Consider the following 18,382-nt stretch of genomic DNA (forward strand, 5'->3'; position numbering starts at 1 on the left):
AAATGCCAGGGGACATTGGCAATGTCTGGAGACACTTTTGGTTGTCACCACTAGAAAGGTGAAGCAGATGCTTCTGGATCTGGTGGGTAGAAGCCGGTGATGCTGGTAAACATCCTACACAGGACAGCCCTCCTCACAACAGAGAATTCTCCACCCCAAAATGTCAGTAGTGCAAAGACTGAGAACTGTTGTGTAGCAGGGAACTGAGGGTATCGCCTTGGCCCAGGGAAGAATGTTACTCTGGTTTGGTTACCCTTTAAGAAGGGCTGAATTACCCTTTAAGAAGGGCTGAATTACTCTGCTCTGCCCCAAGTCAGCTGTCCAAAATGACCTGGGTACAAACCTGTTGTTTAGTAGAAGCTCACAAGCAGACCTCGAAGTATTGGGGAATCTGCCAACATGTGAGAACTTAGAAGATGCTGTTGGAGAAATCTGAAGATACATTTATCATTTGCTGTCATTATTATTTTTTTTTAAGATTTATTTATTTATGATAAACATAGAGAGAGAGAGGGGCAGAGACACAGGAGGAGGGAGAAGCAGGCTCCGTGCCGGAAGCCTGACATGGGACTCGATCCCCGGACTCCAGGATCGCGCCCTGGGCCAAAGGCAGGCACCAAACCGCTGAGCCACCCAGGGATCCCCATTTGCTGTCATTATTAATTACTAATTAGCTCTTACTTCTTAGAGAATATTTCCATATATGTTCTCATTTTAATCCCAATTTATATGTATGGCATTCCCTGTTTATTTTTTTAATATTTTTTTTAAGATTCTATTCATTCGTGAGAGGCACAGAGAGAGAGAGAGAGAGAGAGAGAGAGAGAAGAGAGAGGCAGAGACATAGGCAGAGGGAGAAGCAGGCTCCATGCTGGGAACCCGACATGGGACTCAATCCCAGGTCTCCAGGATCGCACCCTGGGCTGAAGGCGGTGCTAAACCACTGAGCCACCCGGGCTGCCCTTATCTTTATTTATTTTTAAGTAGGTTCCACACCCAACATGGGGCTTGAATTCATGATCCTTATATCACAAGTCATATGCCCTACTGACTGAGCCAGCTGGGTGCCCCAGCATTCCCTATTTATTTATTTATTTATTTATTTATTTATTTAAAATTTTTTTAAAATTTTTATTTATTTATGATAGTCACAGAGAGACAGAGAGAGAGAGGCAGAGACATAGGCAGAGGGAGAAGCAGGCTCCATGCACCGGGAGCCTGATGTGGGATTCGATCCCGGGTCTCCAGGATCGCGCCCTGGGCCAAAGGCAGGTGCCAAACCGCTGCGCCACCCAGGGATCCCAGCATTCCCTATTTAAATATGTGGGAAATTGCAGCTCAGTCGATAGAAGCATAGATTTAGATTCATCTACAGTTTACTGAGGGACTCTCTTTGCCCAGGCCCTGTCCTAGGTGATTTCACATCCTGTCTTATTTACTCATCATAACTGCATGCACAAGCTTTTATTATTCCTAATATACAGAGTTTGGGCTCTGGCCCAAGTTTCCTTGATCAAAATCTGGTTTTATTTTAGATTACCCAGATTAGGTATTATCCTCCCCATTTTGCAGATGAGGAGCCTGAGGCTAGTGGTTCCCCAGCCCAGCAGTGGCTTCGGGTCTCGGCCTCCCCCAGCACCACTACCCTTTTCAGGTGTGTGGCCTGATGGTGGCGTCACCCTCACAGTGGGAAGGGATGCCCCGGTTGAGACAGGCACCTGCCTCAGAGATGGTGCAACTGGGAGCCTCCAGCAGAACCAAGTTTTTGGGTTCCCAATTCTAGCACGTGCTCTGTCTAGGTGTCTCTCTGTAAACTCTTCTGACTGCTGGCTGCATTTTGCAAGAAGCCCAGAGTTGAACAGCCATAGATAGCTGTTCAGGAGCAGAGGTGCTGTGAATGGATAGTGCTCAGAGGCCATTGATTCTGGAAGTGTAATTTGCTAGACAGTTAATGGATAAAACCTGATGCTGCTAAGTTGATGGTTCCTTTAGTAGGAGCCCTGGGCAGCCTGGCTCTTCAGTGGCACATTTGATCTCTCTGCAAATGACAGGAAGATTCTTTTTGCTCAGAAGTGCCTTCCTTCCCCTTTTGGGTGCCTCTCATCTCCACGTCAGCCCCTTTCTCCCTAGCAAACCTGATGACACATTTTCTTATAATGTTTCCCGCTTCCTCCCCATCTTTCGTCATCCCTGGCTCCAAACACGTCCTGATGTGCTGAGATGGCAGGGCTGTGGTCAGGGACCCTCTAGCCAGACTGGCCAGCTGGGTTGATATTGATGTCTAAGTATAAATCCTTCATAGTCACGTTCTCTCTGGCCCTGGCAGGTAATGACAAAGCAGAGAGCTCTTGTCCATGAGGTGGGAAACAAGAGCCTGGCCTCTTGGAAACACAGTAAATAAACACGTCTAGTCGTGAAAAAAAGAAAAAAGGTGAGAGTAAAGAGGCCAGTGATGGGGGCAGGGAAGGGTTCCCCCTCTTAAAGAATTTCATCTTTGAGGTCTACAGACCACCTTTGGCGAAGTACCCCTTTGAGAGAAAGTGAATCAGGTCTTTGGAAGTTGACTGACCAAAGAATCTATTTACTTCATGATCCCATTTATATATCTGTCTTTTGATATTCCTACACATTAAATGCCTCCAGTGTAGAACGTTTTAACTAAACCTTCCCCATTGTTTAAGAAGAAAAGAGCTAGTATTCTGAATCATCATCACTTATCTATCATTTATTTATAGATTATTGTTTAAATCAGCTTTTTCTAGAAACATTTTTCTTGTCTTTGGTTGCTTTTATTTATATATTCACTGCACCCCAAAGAGCCCACAGGTGGCAGTTTTCCTCCTGTACAGCGATGATAATTTGCAGTGGACATGTGATCAGTTCTGCTTGGGTGGGGTATCCGTTTTTGGATTTAACCATTTTATAGATTGTCCTTGATCTCCCTTCCCTACCAGCCAGTTGGGACCTGGGTCAATGATATTAGAGCCAATAGAGAGGGAGGTTGGGGAAAGGAACCAAGGGTGGGGGCAGTGTGTGGCCACTGACTGGATTCGAGGTATCCTGTAGTCAAGGAGAAAAAATTTGGGCATGGGAATTTGCATACTGGTAAGTTCAGGGCTCTGAACTCTGTATTTTATTTTTGTCCTAGCTGGGCTTTCTTCAGGAACAGGGACTGTGAATGCTGTTAGCATTTGCTACACGAGTAGTGATTGAATCATTGCCCCCTGCTCTGGCTTCTTCACCTTTTCACCCCAGAGCCATCCCCCCTTTCAAACCCTGGGTTTTCTAGACCCTTTGAGAGAGCCATGACATTTCATTGGGTGGGGACTACATCTTTGTGTTGAATGTGGGAATCTCATGAGGAGTCCTGGGAGAATGGGTTTTGGACATAAATGCCTCTGACTGTCTCACCTTGGGATTTCTTGATTTGATTTACTGGATAGATAAGCACCATGGGACCTAACTGTTAGTTCTGTAAGCTTCCTATAGCCATCAGCAAATTAGTCCTCCCTATGCCTAATGAGATTAGTGGTGTTAGAGGAGTGTGGTTAGAGGAGGAGAAGCAATTTTCAGAACCTCAGGCCACATCAGACTCTGAACGAGGAAGGGAATTCAGGAGTATCTAAATGAACTGTCTTGGTCCAGGCTCCCTCCTCCTTCCTTCAAGACTAGCCTCTCTCCTGACTGCAGACCTTAGAAAGTAACTTGGCTTTGTCTCTGCAATAAGAAGCCTTTACTGTTTGCATCGATCTCAAGCTAGAAATCATACTTTATTTTTCCAAAACAGCTCCCGTTAATCTTTCTCCTCCCTCCTTATGCTCAACATCTCCTTTCAGAACCTGAGCTGGCTGGAAGAGAAGGAGAAGGAAGTTGTTAGTGCCTTGCGCTACTTTAAGACTATCGTGGACAAGATGGCTATTGATAAGAAGGTACTGGAGATGCTGCCAGGGTCAGCCAGCAAGGTGCTGGAGGCCATCTTACCCCTGGTGCAGAGCGATCCTCGAATTCAACACAGGTGAGTTGCCCTGAACTCGTTGGCCGTGTCAGAGCAAGAGAGGCCTCTGAGTGTCTTGGTTTGGGAGCATTTCAAAATACGGGCTTCTGGGAATAGAGAAGAGCTCTGGGAGGGAAAAGAGCCCTCTCCCTGCCTTTCGCAGCTATGAATGGATGTTCTCCCAAGGTTGATGTCATTGCTCATGAAGCCTTGACACCGATGGAGATCTCTGCCCTTGCTAGGGCTGTAGCCACAGAAGTCTGTGGTTGTTTCTTGGCCTTAGGTCATCGGCAGTAATCAGATTGATTTGGATACATTTCTAGTCCCCTTCCTGGCATATAGTACCCATGGCATATAGAGACATTAAGCCCTATTAACACCTAGCCTGGTAGAGACCTTGACTGCGTAGCTGATTAGGCCAAAAGAGGTAAAGAAGAATCCCATTAGAGCATGGATTCATGAAACATTTAACTGTGGCAAGCCAGGCTGTCCCAGACAGTGCCCAGAGTCACTGGAAGCCAGGTATGTGGAGTGGAAGATTGCTTTTGTTGCTGGAGTGCACTTTTCCCTTGAAGGTTGGGAGCAACTTGCCCCCATTTCTGTTGTTAAGTCAGAAAGGAAAGGAATATTAAATGTAATCTTAAGTGAGAGCCTAGCAGGCACTTTTTTCTTTGAGAGGCTGTCAGATGCCTACTGGCTTGGTTTTTCTGGTACCTGCTCAGGATAAACGCATCTCTGTTTTCAGGTCCTTGAGGTAGTTTAATGTTCATACAGCCCTGTGAGACTGAGCTTTTATGAACCGCTTTCAGAACTTGGCAGCGAAGTGCATGGTTTTCTTCTTCTAGGAGATAGTGCAAACAGTGTCTTTATTTCTAAGAAGCTCTTTGCCCTGGGCCTTCTGCCCTGGAGTCTCAGCTGACCCTTGTGGATTGTACTCTTTGAGTCAGTTGGTCATGGAGGATAAAACATTGGTATGGCTTTGCCCCGCTACAGTCTTCACTTCTCTAGGCTGTGCTCCTGGCCCAGAGGAGGATCCTGAGAGTCCTGTTGTGCCCTACCTAGGTGTCACACACTGAGTGATTTGTGTGCTGGTCTCCAGACCGAGGACTGTCTCTCTCTAGTAGTTAACTTCGTGCCAGCTCATAGAAGGGCCCAGTGCTGTTCTCCTTTGAGGGGATGTGCCCGACGGTATACTAGGGTCAGATGTGTGGATGGCTTTTGATGCACTGTTCTCCTGCACCTCTACTTGTGTGATGGTCTCTACCACGGAAGAGTTAGGACCTAGTGGAAAAACTCAACTTCCCCATGTGTGATAAGGCACTAATTTTATGGTACCAAGTGGCAGCTCTGTTGGGATTTAAGGGAGAGAGTTAGAGGAGAGCTCCATGGTCCAGTTAAACTTCCTGGAGCAGGAGCTGCTGGAGCAGGGCCTGAAGGAAAGGTGAGAATTGGACTGGCCATTGGGGCAGGGGAGGGAACAGGAAAGCAAAGGGCTGGCAGGGCATGGGATGCTCCTGGAGGGCGGGGACACAGCAATCATGCCAGAAGAGTGTGACCACTTTGGGGCATTGACCGAGGGACAGTGGGGAGTCGGAGCTGTGCCCCGCCAGCCTCAGGTCAGGTGCTGAGCCTCCCTAGGAGAGTCCAGCGAACAGTGCATGTGTGTGGCTGCTGGGACTGTTGTTCCTGGAGCGTTAGCCCGCAGCTGTGCCTGGGAGGTTCCTTTCTAGCTGCGCCAACACTGGAGGAATGGATCAGCGATAGGACAGTGGTTTGGGGGCATTTTTGGTGTATGGTGATGTTTTATAGCTATTTTGTAGTTGACAAAAATGATTTCATGTCTAGAGCATTTTCCTAGAGAGAACCAAACACCTGGATGTGACTGTAAGCAGCAATGACTCTCTTTTTTCTGGTAGTTCTTTGGCTGATACCACTTCCAGGACTTTTCTTCCTGAAATTCTTGCAAGGTCAACTGATAGTATTTTTCTTGGTCGCCCTGACAGCTCTTCCTTGAAGTTTCCTCTTCGATCCCTTCTGTCATCTCGTTCCTCCAGTGCAGTTTATAAGCTGGAAAAGTGTCTTCCTGTCTTCTGTGCAGAGCTTTCTCTGCGTGGTGTGTCCTAGCTGATGGGCTTTTGGTCGCCCTACCCTAGGGAGCTGGGACAGTGGTGGGCTGGCTTTGGGACAAGCGGCTGCATTGCTGAGTGTAAGCAGTGTTGGAAGGCACAGAACACCCAGAGACGGTTGAGAACAGAATCCATGCTTGCCTTCAGTACTGATGGCTTCCCTCCATTTCAGAAACTGACCAGCCACTAGTCCTGTGGATATTTTCACATCCAGAACCCTCCTTCCTTTTAATGCCTTAGCCCCTGACACAGGAATCTTCTGCTCCCAAGCTAATTCTGTGAAGCGTGGCCACAGTTGGCCAGATTCCGTCAAGTGCCCTCAGGGAAGCGTTAACCATCCGGTGCAAGTAGAATTTAAGTAGTAGGGAAAAGCATCTCCCCACCTCCTTTTCAGCTAATCCTTGCTCATAGCTCAACAGGGTGATTGGCACTTTGGTGGAATCCCTCACGGGCACTCTGGCAGAAGGCAGCCAGTCCTTGTTCACTGAGGCCTCCCCTGGTCCCACCTGGAGGGAAAAGGCGAGGTTGCTTGGGGGGGTTGCTAGTGGTGCATTTCCAGCACCTCCAGTCCAGCCTCCAGGGAAGACTGAGGTCCTGTCTCCCTCCAGCAACCCTCCTTCCCAAGGGAGTGGGTCCAACACCCAATACTTATCACTCCTGTTGCTCTCTGAGGCAGCCAAACCCTGGCTCTCCCAGGGCCCCTTTGGTAAATTGTTCTTGTTTCTAATGGGACTCAAGGCATTGCTTTCATTCTTTGACTGTTCTTTTCTCCTGTTGGAACATGCACAGAGTGGAATGACTGGCTGAATGGAAATTGTAGATGTCCTGGAAAAACTTTTTCCTCCTTACCTGATTTTGAAGAACTTCTCACTAGAGCATTGTTTGGTTCAGATTTTTTATTTTAAATAGCTTTGTTTTTAGATCTTTTTTTTTTTTTTAAGATTTTATTTATTTGAGAGAGAGAGACCGTATGCACAAGTAGGGGGAACAGGAGTGGGAGAATCAAGGCTCCCCGCTGAGCAGGGAGCCCCACACGAAGCTCGATCCCAGGACGCTGGAATTATGACCTGAACCACCCAGGCACCCTTTTAGAACTTGTTTTAATCATATCTTACAATATTCTACTTTTTTCTCAAAATTCTATCTTTGGCCCCTAAATGTCTACCTCACTTTTTTTCTCTACCCACTTTTTTTTTCAGTGGAGGAAGGAGCATCCCCCAACTTTTCCATATTTTTGCTCTTCCTTTCTTATAATGTATAATATTTAAAATGGAAAAATTATCTCTAGTTATTCAAAACTGTGTAGGAGATCTAAAAAGTCTACATTTGGGCCTCCCCTCTCTGATCATTGAGGTGTCCAGAAGTTGCTGGGCCTTCCGCTCTGTGTGGGCATCCCAGTGTACAATGGGCACCTCCCCCTCTCCCCCCACCAAGCCACAGGCCTCCTCTCCTCTCATCTGTCGTCTTGCCATGCTTTTGAAATGGAGTACTGCTCTGGCATGTCTGCCATGGAGATGGTGCAGAGGATGATGAAGCTGAGCCCATGGTAGAAGGAATTCTAGTGAGTTACAGATCTGTTGGAGCTTATGTTTAGAGGCTGTTTCAGTAAAGGATCCTGCTTGCTAAAATCTGCAAACCTGTTGGCTCCTTGTGATACATTTAACATGTTCGTCTGATCAAAATAAGAAGTGTATGGTGCTTTAACTAATGATTAGCAGCGAGGAGGAGGGGAAAATAGGACACTCCTTAACAGAGGCCAGAATCTTGCAAGGGAGGGGTGAAGTTTGAAGAAGTATATAAACTATAGCGATGGAATTTTTATGTTATATTTAGGAAATGAAAAAAGATTTTATGACACACTCAAATATAAAGCTCTGTACAGCATTTGTTGGATATAAGGGCATAGGTTCAGGGGGTGGGGACAGTTTGTTATCAAAAAGGAGGTGTGGCTCTTAGAAAAATTGAGAAACGTGCCCCCATCACCAAGAAACTGGTTCTGTATTAAACAGTTCTGTGTTAAACAGTCACCGTTTAACGTTCCTAACAAACTCTTCTCTTCCTCCAGCTCAGCCCTCTCCTCCTGCTATAGCCGAGTGTACCAAAGTCTTGCCAACCTCATCCGTTGGTCTGACCAAGTGATGCTGGAAGGTGTGAACTCAGAAGATAAAGAGACGGTGACAACGGTGAAGGGGGTCATCAAGGCGGTACTGGATGGAGTGAAGGTAGGCTGCAGGCGCTAGGCCTCCCTGCTGAACATCTGTCACATGAGACCTTTCTCCCAAACTGAATGCATTAAAAAACTGAATGCATTAAAACAACTGTCTTCCAGTATCTCTGGTGGGGGTGTCCTGCTCTGTCCCATAGCCATTTACTTCTCTCTGCTACAAATGGCTCTTACAGCAATAGAAACCTTTGGAGTGCATATCTCCATAGCTGGAAAAGCTGCCAGAAGCAATCAACATTTATTGAGCATGTATTAAATCTTCAGTAAGTCTTTACATTACAGCTCTGGCTCTGCGTGCTTGCCAGCTAGACAAAATGCAGAGGAAATTGGTTTTGCATTGACTTTTAGCAAAACTCTCAGCAAGACAGATGCTATCTTTTCATGTTCTAAGAACTTCTGGGATTCTTGGTAGAAAAGCAGGATTGAGATGAGTAAGAAGTGAAACTGTCTGGATTTGAAATCCTTGATGCGATCTGTGACTTTACTAGCCAGGGAAGTTGGAAACAGCACAGTGGGAAATTATGAATCATAGTTAAGGTAAGAGGTGAAAGCCATAGAGGGCCTGAAATTGGGGTCCACAAGACAAACTGTAATTGAGACAGTAAGTCCTAGTGGGTGAGGAGCGAGGCAGAATGTAAGCATGAAGTGGATGAGGGTCTTTGGATCAGGATTAGGGCTGTGAGCAGTGGGAAAGAAAGTAGAGACCTGCTGTTTCATGAGGCCATATTATATAGTGGAAAGAGAGAGGACTTAGCCTTGGACTCGGCTGGGTTTGAATCCCAAGTTCACTACTTACTAGTTTGTGAACTTGAGCAATTTACTCAAAGGCTCTGTACCTTAATTAACTCATCTGTAAAATGGGTATAATAATTGTGCCATATACCCTAGGGTTGTGGAAAGTATTAAATTAATTACTACATATAAAGCTTTTATTTATTTATTTATTTATTTTCATATAAACCTTTTAGAACAATGCCTGGCACATACTAAGCATTCAGACTTTAGCTGCTTTTTTTTTTTTTTTTTTTTTTTTAACTAATTGTGTGGTGCTAGGTGTGTGCTTTAGAAGCTAATCTCTTGGCTTGAGGGAATTAAAAAAAAAACAAAAAGCTGTGTCATCCTCCTTCCTACACTCCTCAGTCCAAAACTATAGCTGAGGTATTTTAAAGAATTCCTTCTCTACTCATCCATGCTGGCAGATTCCTACAAGCTGCCTCCTTAGATTGACATCCCCCAGAAGTTCTGAGGGAAGGCTAAGAAAGCATTGCTTAACGTTATGAATTGCTCTAGAATGAATTGTGTTGATTGGGGAAGTCTTTGTGGCTCCCTGCTTGCAGCACCATGTAAGTAGCCGCCGTGTCTGCTGGAGCCATCACGGAGTTCATTTAGAGGGAGGCTTGGCTGGGTGGCACCAAGTGCCACCTCTGATGGCTCCAGGTTTTCTTTGTTCCCCAGAGTGTATTAAGTCCTAAGCCATCTGTTTTGGCCAGTGAGACTTAAGCCTTGAGTGGCTGTCGTGCAAGACCTTGTCACTTCCCAGATTTTGGAGTGGTCATACACATTATCCCATTTGATCTTCCCTGCAGCTCTTCGAGGTTAACAGGGCAGAATGAGACGTGACCTGAGTCACACTTCATCAGCAGAGTGTGTAGAGTCCTGGCTCACTCACCCCTGACTCTTCCTGTCCAGGCTTCTGGAAATGCTGTTATTGAAAATTGTTATTTTGCAGGTGACATTGTTCAGGTTTCCTTCTGCCAAATTATATTGAGATGTTCGAAACAAGTTAGAATGCCCAAAACAGGGCCAGCCTGGGTGGCCCAGCAGTTTAGCGCCACCTTCAGCCCAGGACCTGATCCTGGAGTCCCGGAATCAAGTCCCACATCGGGCTCCCCGCATGAAGCCTGCTTCTCCCTCTGCCTGTGTCTCTGCCTCTTTCTCTCTCTCGCTCTCTCTCTCTCTCTCTCTGTGTATGTCTCTCATGAATAAATAAATAAAATCATTGAAAAAAAAAAAAGAATGCCCAAAACAGATGAGATGGAGTTTCTATGTATAGAGCTTTGTCACGTTCCCAAGTCAGTTTCCATTATGGAATCATTAAAGTGCCAGAGTATCTGTTAAAAGCAATGTCTAAAGGAAACATTTCTCTGATTTTTCAAATTGACCAGTGAGAGAGAGAGAGAGGGAGAGAGAGAAGCTGACAGATTATGAACCCATCAGTGTCTGGAAACAAGTAACTTTTCCGCAATTGTTTTTAAAATACTTCACCTAGAATGAAGACTCTCTAGGGTGATGAGCTCTGTGAATGCAGTTCCATTTCATTTACTCAAGAAGCATTTATTGAGAACTGCCTATGTGCCAGGCAGTGTGATGGCTTTGGGAATGTTGTGATAAAGCTGGCATAGTCCCTGACCTGATACAGCTTAGAATCTAAAGAGGGAAAAGGATGACAGAGTTTGTAATCTCTAATTATAACTCGGATGAGTGTTACAAGAAAAATGGCACATGGTCTTGTCTGTTTGGGTGACCTTCCTTTTTCAGGGTGGTCAGAGACTCTTCTCTGAGGGAGAGACAGGCTAAAGCCAGAGAGGTGTGCAGGAGTTGGCCTGTTCCTGAGAGCTTGTAATAGTTGGAATCAGTCCAGACACTGTAGGTTGGTGCATGTCCTTGGGGCCTTATAGTAACAGTAGCTAACATCTATTCCCTCCTCATGCTCATAACAACTCTGAATGTGATGTGATTGCCCTCTCAGTTATGGGAAGAGACTCCAGCAGATGGTGGTCAGTAGCAAGGTCTTACCTCACCCCTGAGCCTGCTGGACCCCAGGCCCTGTGCCCTCCCCATCACCCTCAGCTGCCTCCCATGAGAGGGGCCAACTATGCTCCTGCTCCCCACGCCAGCTGGCCTCCAGCTTCTCTCCCTGTCCCCATCAGGCTTAGGTCACCTTATGAGCCTGTGTCCTACTGCTGTGAGAGCCTCATTTGGCTGGGAGGGAGGGGACCGTGCAGATATAAAATAGATTTGTTAGGGTGTCGTCATCCCACTTGTAGGAGAAATGCTGGCACATTCCTTTAAACTGAGTCACCGTCTTTCAAGTAACTCACTCAATTGTTAAATGGAATTCTTTTTTTGAAAGGTTGAAGAAGCATTTTAAAACAGGATTACTTTGTTTATTACCATTTATTATTTAAAGCCCTGCATAAATGTCATTTGTTAGCTCTGTAACCTTCGGCAAGTTACTTCTGTGAGTTTCAAGTAGGTTTTAAAATATTTACCCTGAAGAACTGAAGAAAGATTAAGTAAGGTGATGTATATGAAGTACCTGGCAAGTGCTGGGTGCCCAGTAAACTGGGTAAGTACTGTTAACCATAGAAATGCTAATACCCAGGAAGACTCAGCTCGCATTTACCAATTCTTGACAGTGGCTGTGGCTCTTCTCCACGCATCACGTCAAAAGACAGACCTGTTATTATCTGATCTGGCCCAGGCAGGTGCTCTGCTCATAGGGCCCAAGGCTCAGAGAGTATGATGACTCCTCAAGGAAAGAATGTGAAGGCCCTAACACCTGGCTGTTGGGAACCGAGCCCCTCGAGCTCCAGCAGGTGACCTGGGTTGTCCTTTTGAAACCAGCACCCCAGCTCTCCCTATCTGTGCCATCTAAATGTCAGCTTCTCTTCTCAGATGCACAGTCTCTTACTTACCTCCCTGGCTCTGCTTCGCCCTCTTTGCAGACTTCCCAGGGATGTTGGTTCTCAGAGCCTCTTCCCCTGACCTCTAGCCCCCCAACCCCCACCCCACACTATTCACACTCACACTTTTATTTTGTTAACCTTCTCAGGGTTCCTGGGCTCAGTCCATTAAGTGTCTACTTTTGGCTCAGGTCATGATCCCAGGGTCCTAGGATCAAGCCCCACATCAGGCTCCTTACTCAGTGGGGAACCTGCTTGTCCCTCTCCCTCTGCTCCTCCCCCCTGCTTGTGCTCTCTCTCTCTCTCAAATAAATAAACAAAATCTTAAAAAACAAAAAAACTTCTCATGCTCACAGCCTTGGAGGAAAATTTAGAATACCTGCAGTTCTGTCATTTAACCATCACCACCCAAAATTGGACTTGGTACCATGCCAGACTCCCCTCATATATGTTAACCAAAAAAATAAAACAGCCAGTTATTGTGCCAGCAGAATGGGTTTATTCAGGAATAGCAGAGAATTACAATTTGGGACATGCAAGCCATAGCAAAACCACAGACAAGTCCAACAAAGAAAGGAGAGCATTATTTTATGGAGAAGGAAGAAGACGTTGGGAGGGACTGTTCTGAACAGAAGGCCACTGGAGAAAAGCAAGAGCTCAGGGCGAGGGTGGTTCCTTACTGGCAGAGTTGCTGAGGTAGCAGATTCCTCGTAGGAGATGCAGCATCTGTTGGATCTGTAGTCATGATTCCCTCCTGTTACGGGTGCCTCTGCTGTTGGGTCTGTAGTCATGATTCCCTCCTGTTATGGGTGCCTCTGCTGGGGTCTGTGAGTGATGATTCTTCCTGGAATTGATAACAGTGGTGTGGTTCCCCTTTCTAGCCTCCTAGCTCCACATTAGTGAGGTTTCCCTTTATCAGTTTCACTTATAACAGGAATATTTTGAAAGAAATATTTTTCTGACTGTATCAGTTAGGATTAGCTTTGGCTGCAAGACAATCCAAAATAATACTGGTTTTTAAAAGATAAAACTTTATTTCTCCATTGGGTACAAGAAGTTAACAGATGGGCAGTCTGAGGCTAATGATGTTTTCACACAATGGTCAGGCGTGTGATCTTCTCCTCCCTTGCTTTCCTGCCATCCTTAACATATGGATTCCACCTCCTGGTCCTGAGTGATTGCTTGGTCTCCATCCGTCGTGTCTACATTCCAGCCAGCGAGGAGAGGAGAGAGTAAGAAGATGTGCCTTCTCCATTTAAGGATGCCTCCTCAAAGGCCTCACAAAATTCACTCACATTTTATCGACCAGAACTTGGTCACATGCCCAGCTGAAATTTTGTCAATAAGGTAGAACATGTAGTATGGGCAACAAGCTGTCCCTGGCACACTGACATCTCAAATGAGCCATCTCTTTTATTCCTCATTCAGCTGCTTTTTAAAATCTTTGATGAAAAATGTCAAACGTTTGCAAGAAGAAAACAGTATCATGAAGCCTCATCAACATAGCTTCCACAGTTGTCCTCACTGCTGGTCATGCTTCTTTTCCTTTAGTACCTCTTCGGACTCCCCTGGATCATCAGAAGTAAATCCCAGACATCTGTCCTTGTTTTTGTTTTTTTTTTTTGTGTGTGTGTGTGTGTGTGTGTGTGTATGTGTGTGTGTGTGTGTGTGTGTTTTTAAGATTTTATATATTTATTCATGAGAGAGAGAGAGGCAGAGACACAGGCAGAGGGAGAAGCAGGCTCCATGCAGGGAGCCCGACATGGGACTCCATCATGCCCTGGGCTGAAGGCAACGCTAAACTGCTGAGCCACCTGGGCCGCTCTGGCTGCTCGACATCTGTCCTTTGATCTGTAAATGCCCTAGTGCATAGCTCTAGGACAAAGCAGGCTTTTTCTGTGAAAGTCCAGGTAGCAACTATTTGAAACCTCTTAGGCTACATGTGATTTCTGCCACATATTGGTCTCTGTTGCATATTCTTGTTGTTTGATTAGTATAATTTTTTTAAAGGAATCTATTTGAGAGAGAGAGAGAAAGCGAGCATGAGCAGGGGGGTAGGGATGAGGGAGCAGAGGGAGAGGGCTGGAAACAGACTCCCTGTCCAGTGCAGAGCCTCATGTAGGGGCTTGATCCATGACTCTGAGATCATGACCTGAGCAGAAATCAAAAGCCCGACACTTAACCAACCAAGCCACCCAGGTGCCCCCTTAACAAAGCATTCTTACCCTGAGGGCCTTACAGACAGCAGACCCTGGGCTGGACCTGGCCTACATGCAGGGTGTGATTTTCTACATTATTCATTAATATGTACCTAATGTTCCCTTTTCTCTGTGTTTTTGTCCTTACAACTTACTTGTTTTTTCAGAAGGGATTACCACTGCTGAAAGTCTCCCACATTCTGGATTTTGCTGATTGCATCTGTGCAGTATTGTTTAGCATGTTCCTCTGTCCCTTGAATTTCCTGTAAAACCAGAGACTGAATCAGATGCAGGTTTTCATATTTTGAATACTTCCTAGGTGCTACCCTGCACCTTCATCAAGAGGCATCTTTCCATTTTTGATGTTAGTAGTCACTGATGATTATTGCATAGGTCTATTCATTACTTAGCTGGGATACACTTAAATGGCTAACTTCCTATGTCAATTTATGGTTATCCTGAGTTATAATTCTCGGAGAAAAGACAGGATCAGTGCTTCATTCCTTCCCTTATTGACCAGTTATTGAAATAATGTTTGCTGGCATCCTTTAATGTGATCAGTGAATTGAGCTTTTTTCTGATAGTATTTTGAACTCATGGATGGAGCCATGCCAGCCAGGCTCTAGTACACTCAGGTTGTCACTCTTACTCATGCCCAGACCCCATCTTGGGCCACTGACAACTTCTTCAGGCTATTTCCTGAGTTCATTGCGACATGACCCTAGAGGTCTTTGATAGTTTTCTTACTTTATAGTATGAAAAGATAATTCCAAGCTCATCTGATACTTATTTTGTTTAGGTGTGGTGGTGGCAGTGGTGGTAAACAGCTTTATTGAGATACAATTCCCATACCGTAGATTTCACTCACTTACCCTATACCATATAGTGATTTTATTTATTTTTTTAGTGATTTTATTTTTAATATATCCACAGATTATACCGACACCACTGTCAATTTTTGAACATTTTCATCACCTCAGGAAGTAACCTCATATCCTTTATGTTTTTCCCATACCTCCTCTCCATGTCTTTCCATCCCCCCAGCCTTAGGCAGATACTGATCTACTTGCTGTCTCTATAGATTTGCCTGTTCTGGACATTTCACATAAATGGAATCATATACTCTGTGGCCTTTTGTGACCAGCTCCTGTTGTCAGCATAATGGCTTCTGAGTTATCCATGTTAGAGCATGTATCAGTACATGCTTTTCTTTTTATTGCCAAATAATATTCCATCATGTGGATATACCACATACTGTTTTTTCATGGACATTTGGACGTCTGAGTTGTTTCTACCTTTTGGCAGTTACGAGTCATGCTGCCATGAGCCCTCCTGTACATGTTTTTATGTGGACGTATATTTTCCTGGGAGTGCAGTTCCTGGGTCATACAGTAACTCTACGTTTGATCTTGTATTTTCTAAAGCAGCTGCATCATCTTATGTCCCCATCAGCAGTGCCTGTGGGTTCCAGCTGCCCCAGCTTCTCCACATCCTCACTGCTCCCACTTTTCACTTTAATACAGCCGTCTCAGTGGGCATGCAGTGGGATCTCATGGTGGTTTTGATCTGCACTTCCCTGAGAGCTAGTGATGTCAAGTCTCTTTTCATGTACTTATTGACTGTTTATATATCTCTTTGGAGAAATATCTGTTTGAATCCTTTGCCTAGTTTTTAATTGAGTTGTCTTTTTATTTTTGAGTTCTAAGTCCTCTTATCCATTTTTTTACCACAGAACTAGAACCAGCCATTCCTTGAAGGAGCCCTGATTCCCTTTGCTGGTAAATGGCATTTAGATACCATACCGAGGGGCCACATTCTCATTGCTACTGTTTGGTCATACAAAACACATCTGGAGTTTTTACTAGTACTTCCAACTCACATTCAAGACCACCAGGGTTTTCACTTAACCTCATCAAACTCATGTCTTAATTTTCTTCCTCCCACACTGAATTTGAGGTCTCCTCTGGCTGCCTTGTCTTTAGACCCTTTGAGGAATGCCAGGCAGTGCCCTGAGGCTGGACCAAACCTCTGGGAGCTGGCTTCAGGAGTCACTCACCACCCAGCCCGCTTGTGCACCTGGCATGCTGAGTATTGCCTATTCTTGGCTGCACGGGAGGAGGAGGACACTTGCTCTGCTCTGTTGCTGCCTCATACCCCTCATGCTTTAGATGTGAGTAGGAAGGTCCCTATTTGTCACCCCTGTGATTTCACTCTGCTGCCTCAGTACAGGAAGGTCCCCAGTGGCAGCCCACAGTCAGTGTTAGTGAAGAACCTGTCTGCAAACAGCTGATCGTTAGAGGTGCTGTGTCGTAGCCCCTCTTGCAGTCCCAGAATGTGACAGGGGGTCGAGTGAGGCAGGAGCAGGCACGGCAGGCTGATGGCTATGGAACAGGAGACTTTTCCGTCACGGTGTATGAGCCCCTGGAGGGCATCAGCCGCAGTGTGGTGTCCTCATGGTGGGGACAGCATGGCAGTGAGCCTTATGATGTGAGTGTTGCCCACAGACACACCCATAAGGAGCTCTTCCTCCTGCAGCCCACGTCTTCTGTGTCAGGCAGGAACTTCGTCTCGGTGCCAAGGAGAAGACGGGAGCAGATGGGGCTGTCTCTCCCTTACTCGAGTGCCATGGCTTGTATTCTGAATTGTTGAAGGTCACTTAAGATGGAAACAGCTCTGTGAGCATTTTCAGGATGAATAAGTATGATGCACTTAGAAAGATACGTTTCCAAATACCTTTTGGCTTTTGAAAACTGCTCATCAGTGAACTGGTAGCTGTCTGGTTTGCAATTGCCAGCTGTGCACACACAGTCTGGTACTGTCTCTCTGGGTCTTTTCAAACCCGTGCCTCAGGAGGATTCAGTATCTGACATCCCTCAGAAATTCTGCCTTTAGTAGGAGGAGCTGGGCACTTGCCACATTATAAATGGTCCGCTTTGAATGAGATGAGGGTTGTTGGCACACTGTGTGCCAGGTATGTGTACCTTCTTAGGATTCTCATCTGTCTTAGGGTTCTCATCCAGAAGGTGGAGGGGGTGGTAAAGCTGCCTGCCCCCTTTACACCCGCTACAAACCAAGGCCAGCACACCATGGAAGGGAGAGTTACTGCAGTCGTGTCATTGTTTTGGAATTCAACATACACTCGCACATATGTGCCTGCCATTCCGTGACTCTTGTGCCATTGCTCAGTAGTTGAGTTCACACAGCTGCCTCCCCAGAAAGATGACATTCTAATTATAATTGCTCGTGAATCAATGAAGAATTAGTGGAATTTTTCTCGTACGTCAGCAGATCCAAGTATGCAGGCCTCTATTCTTTCACCCTGTATGTAGAAAAGAGTGAGCATGGATGTGCGGCTTCCAGGACACCCTGGTCTGGCCCTCTGACCCCTCTGATACTGTGATGCTCTTCCCCTACAGCCTCTGACGGGCTTCTTCTCCCCTCCCACTGTGTGCTGTTTCTCCTCATCATGTCATCTGTCTCTTATTTTTCTGTCATGTCCTATCTGTAATCACCAGCTAGGCAGCTAGTCTTTAACTATCTGTGAGATATTATTTGACTTTATGTTGTGGTAACACATTGTGGTAACAGGAACATATGAACATTCTCCTTTCTTCCTCTAGTACTTGGCTCTCAGAGGTCTTCTCCATAATTCTCTAGGAATAGGCATTGGCTGTCATGGGGTGGGGTGGTGCTGATTCCAGCTGTACTGTGTATCCCTTTGGTTGTATTTTTTTAATTAGCATCTCAGAAGTAATGTTCATTGTAGAAAGTGTACAAAATGCAAAGAAACAAAAAACAAGAAAATAAGTGGTGTTTTATAGGCATACTTTTCTTCTAGAAATGTATTCTTGGTTCTGTTTTATTTCCAAAACATACTGTATACACACACATACACATGCGTGCGCATGCGCCAATGTGCCACCTGAGGCTGTGTTTCCACTTAACATTGTATTGTGTTGTCTTTCCATGCTGTCATATATTCTCGTGAGTTTGTTTTTTATTGGCAATGTAATGGTCTGTTTGGCTCTATCATAATTTACATAATCAGTTCCTAGCATTAACTGTTGAATTATTGAGTATCAAGTAGTCTGATATTATCTATTACATATAATGCCGTGATGACCATCCTTTGTGGCTTATTTTTTGCATACCTC

General features: G+C 45.5%; 1 protein-coding gene across 14 annotated transcripts in view; it reads left to right on the forward strand.

Annotated features, from left to right (window-relative positions):
- RAPGEF1 (Rap guanine nucleotide exchange factor 1) overlaps positions 1–18,382 on the forward strand; it is a 138,654-nt gene that overhangs the window by 70,592 nt on the left and 49,680 nt on the right. For all 14 annotated transcript variants that reach the window (XM_038548963.1, XM_038548966.1, XM_038548964.1 and 11 more), the window contains 2 exons: positions 3,837–4,015; positions 8,186–8,342. In XM_038548963.1, the coding sequence (XP_038404891.1) occupies positions 3,837–4,015; positions 8,186–8,342 (336 nt within the window). The remainder of the gene's footprint in view (positions 1–3,836; positions 4,016–8,185; positions 8,343–18,382) is intronic.

This window comes from Canis lupus, chromosome 9, assembly GCF_011100685.1.
Source record: "Canis lupus familiaris isolate Mischka breed German Shepherd chromosome 9, alternate assembly UU_Cfam_GSD_1.0, whole genome shotgun sequence".
Classification (NCBI taxonomy): domain Eukaryota; kingdom Metazoa; phylum Chordata; class Mammalia; order Carnivora; family Canidae; genus Canis; species Canis lupus.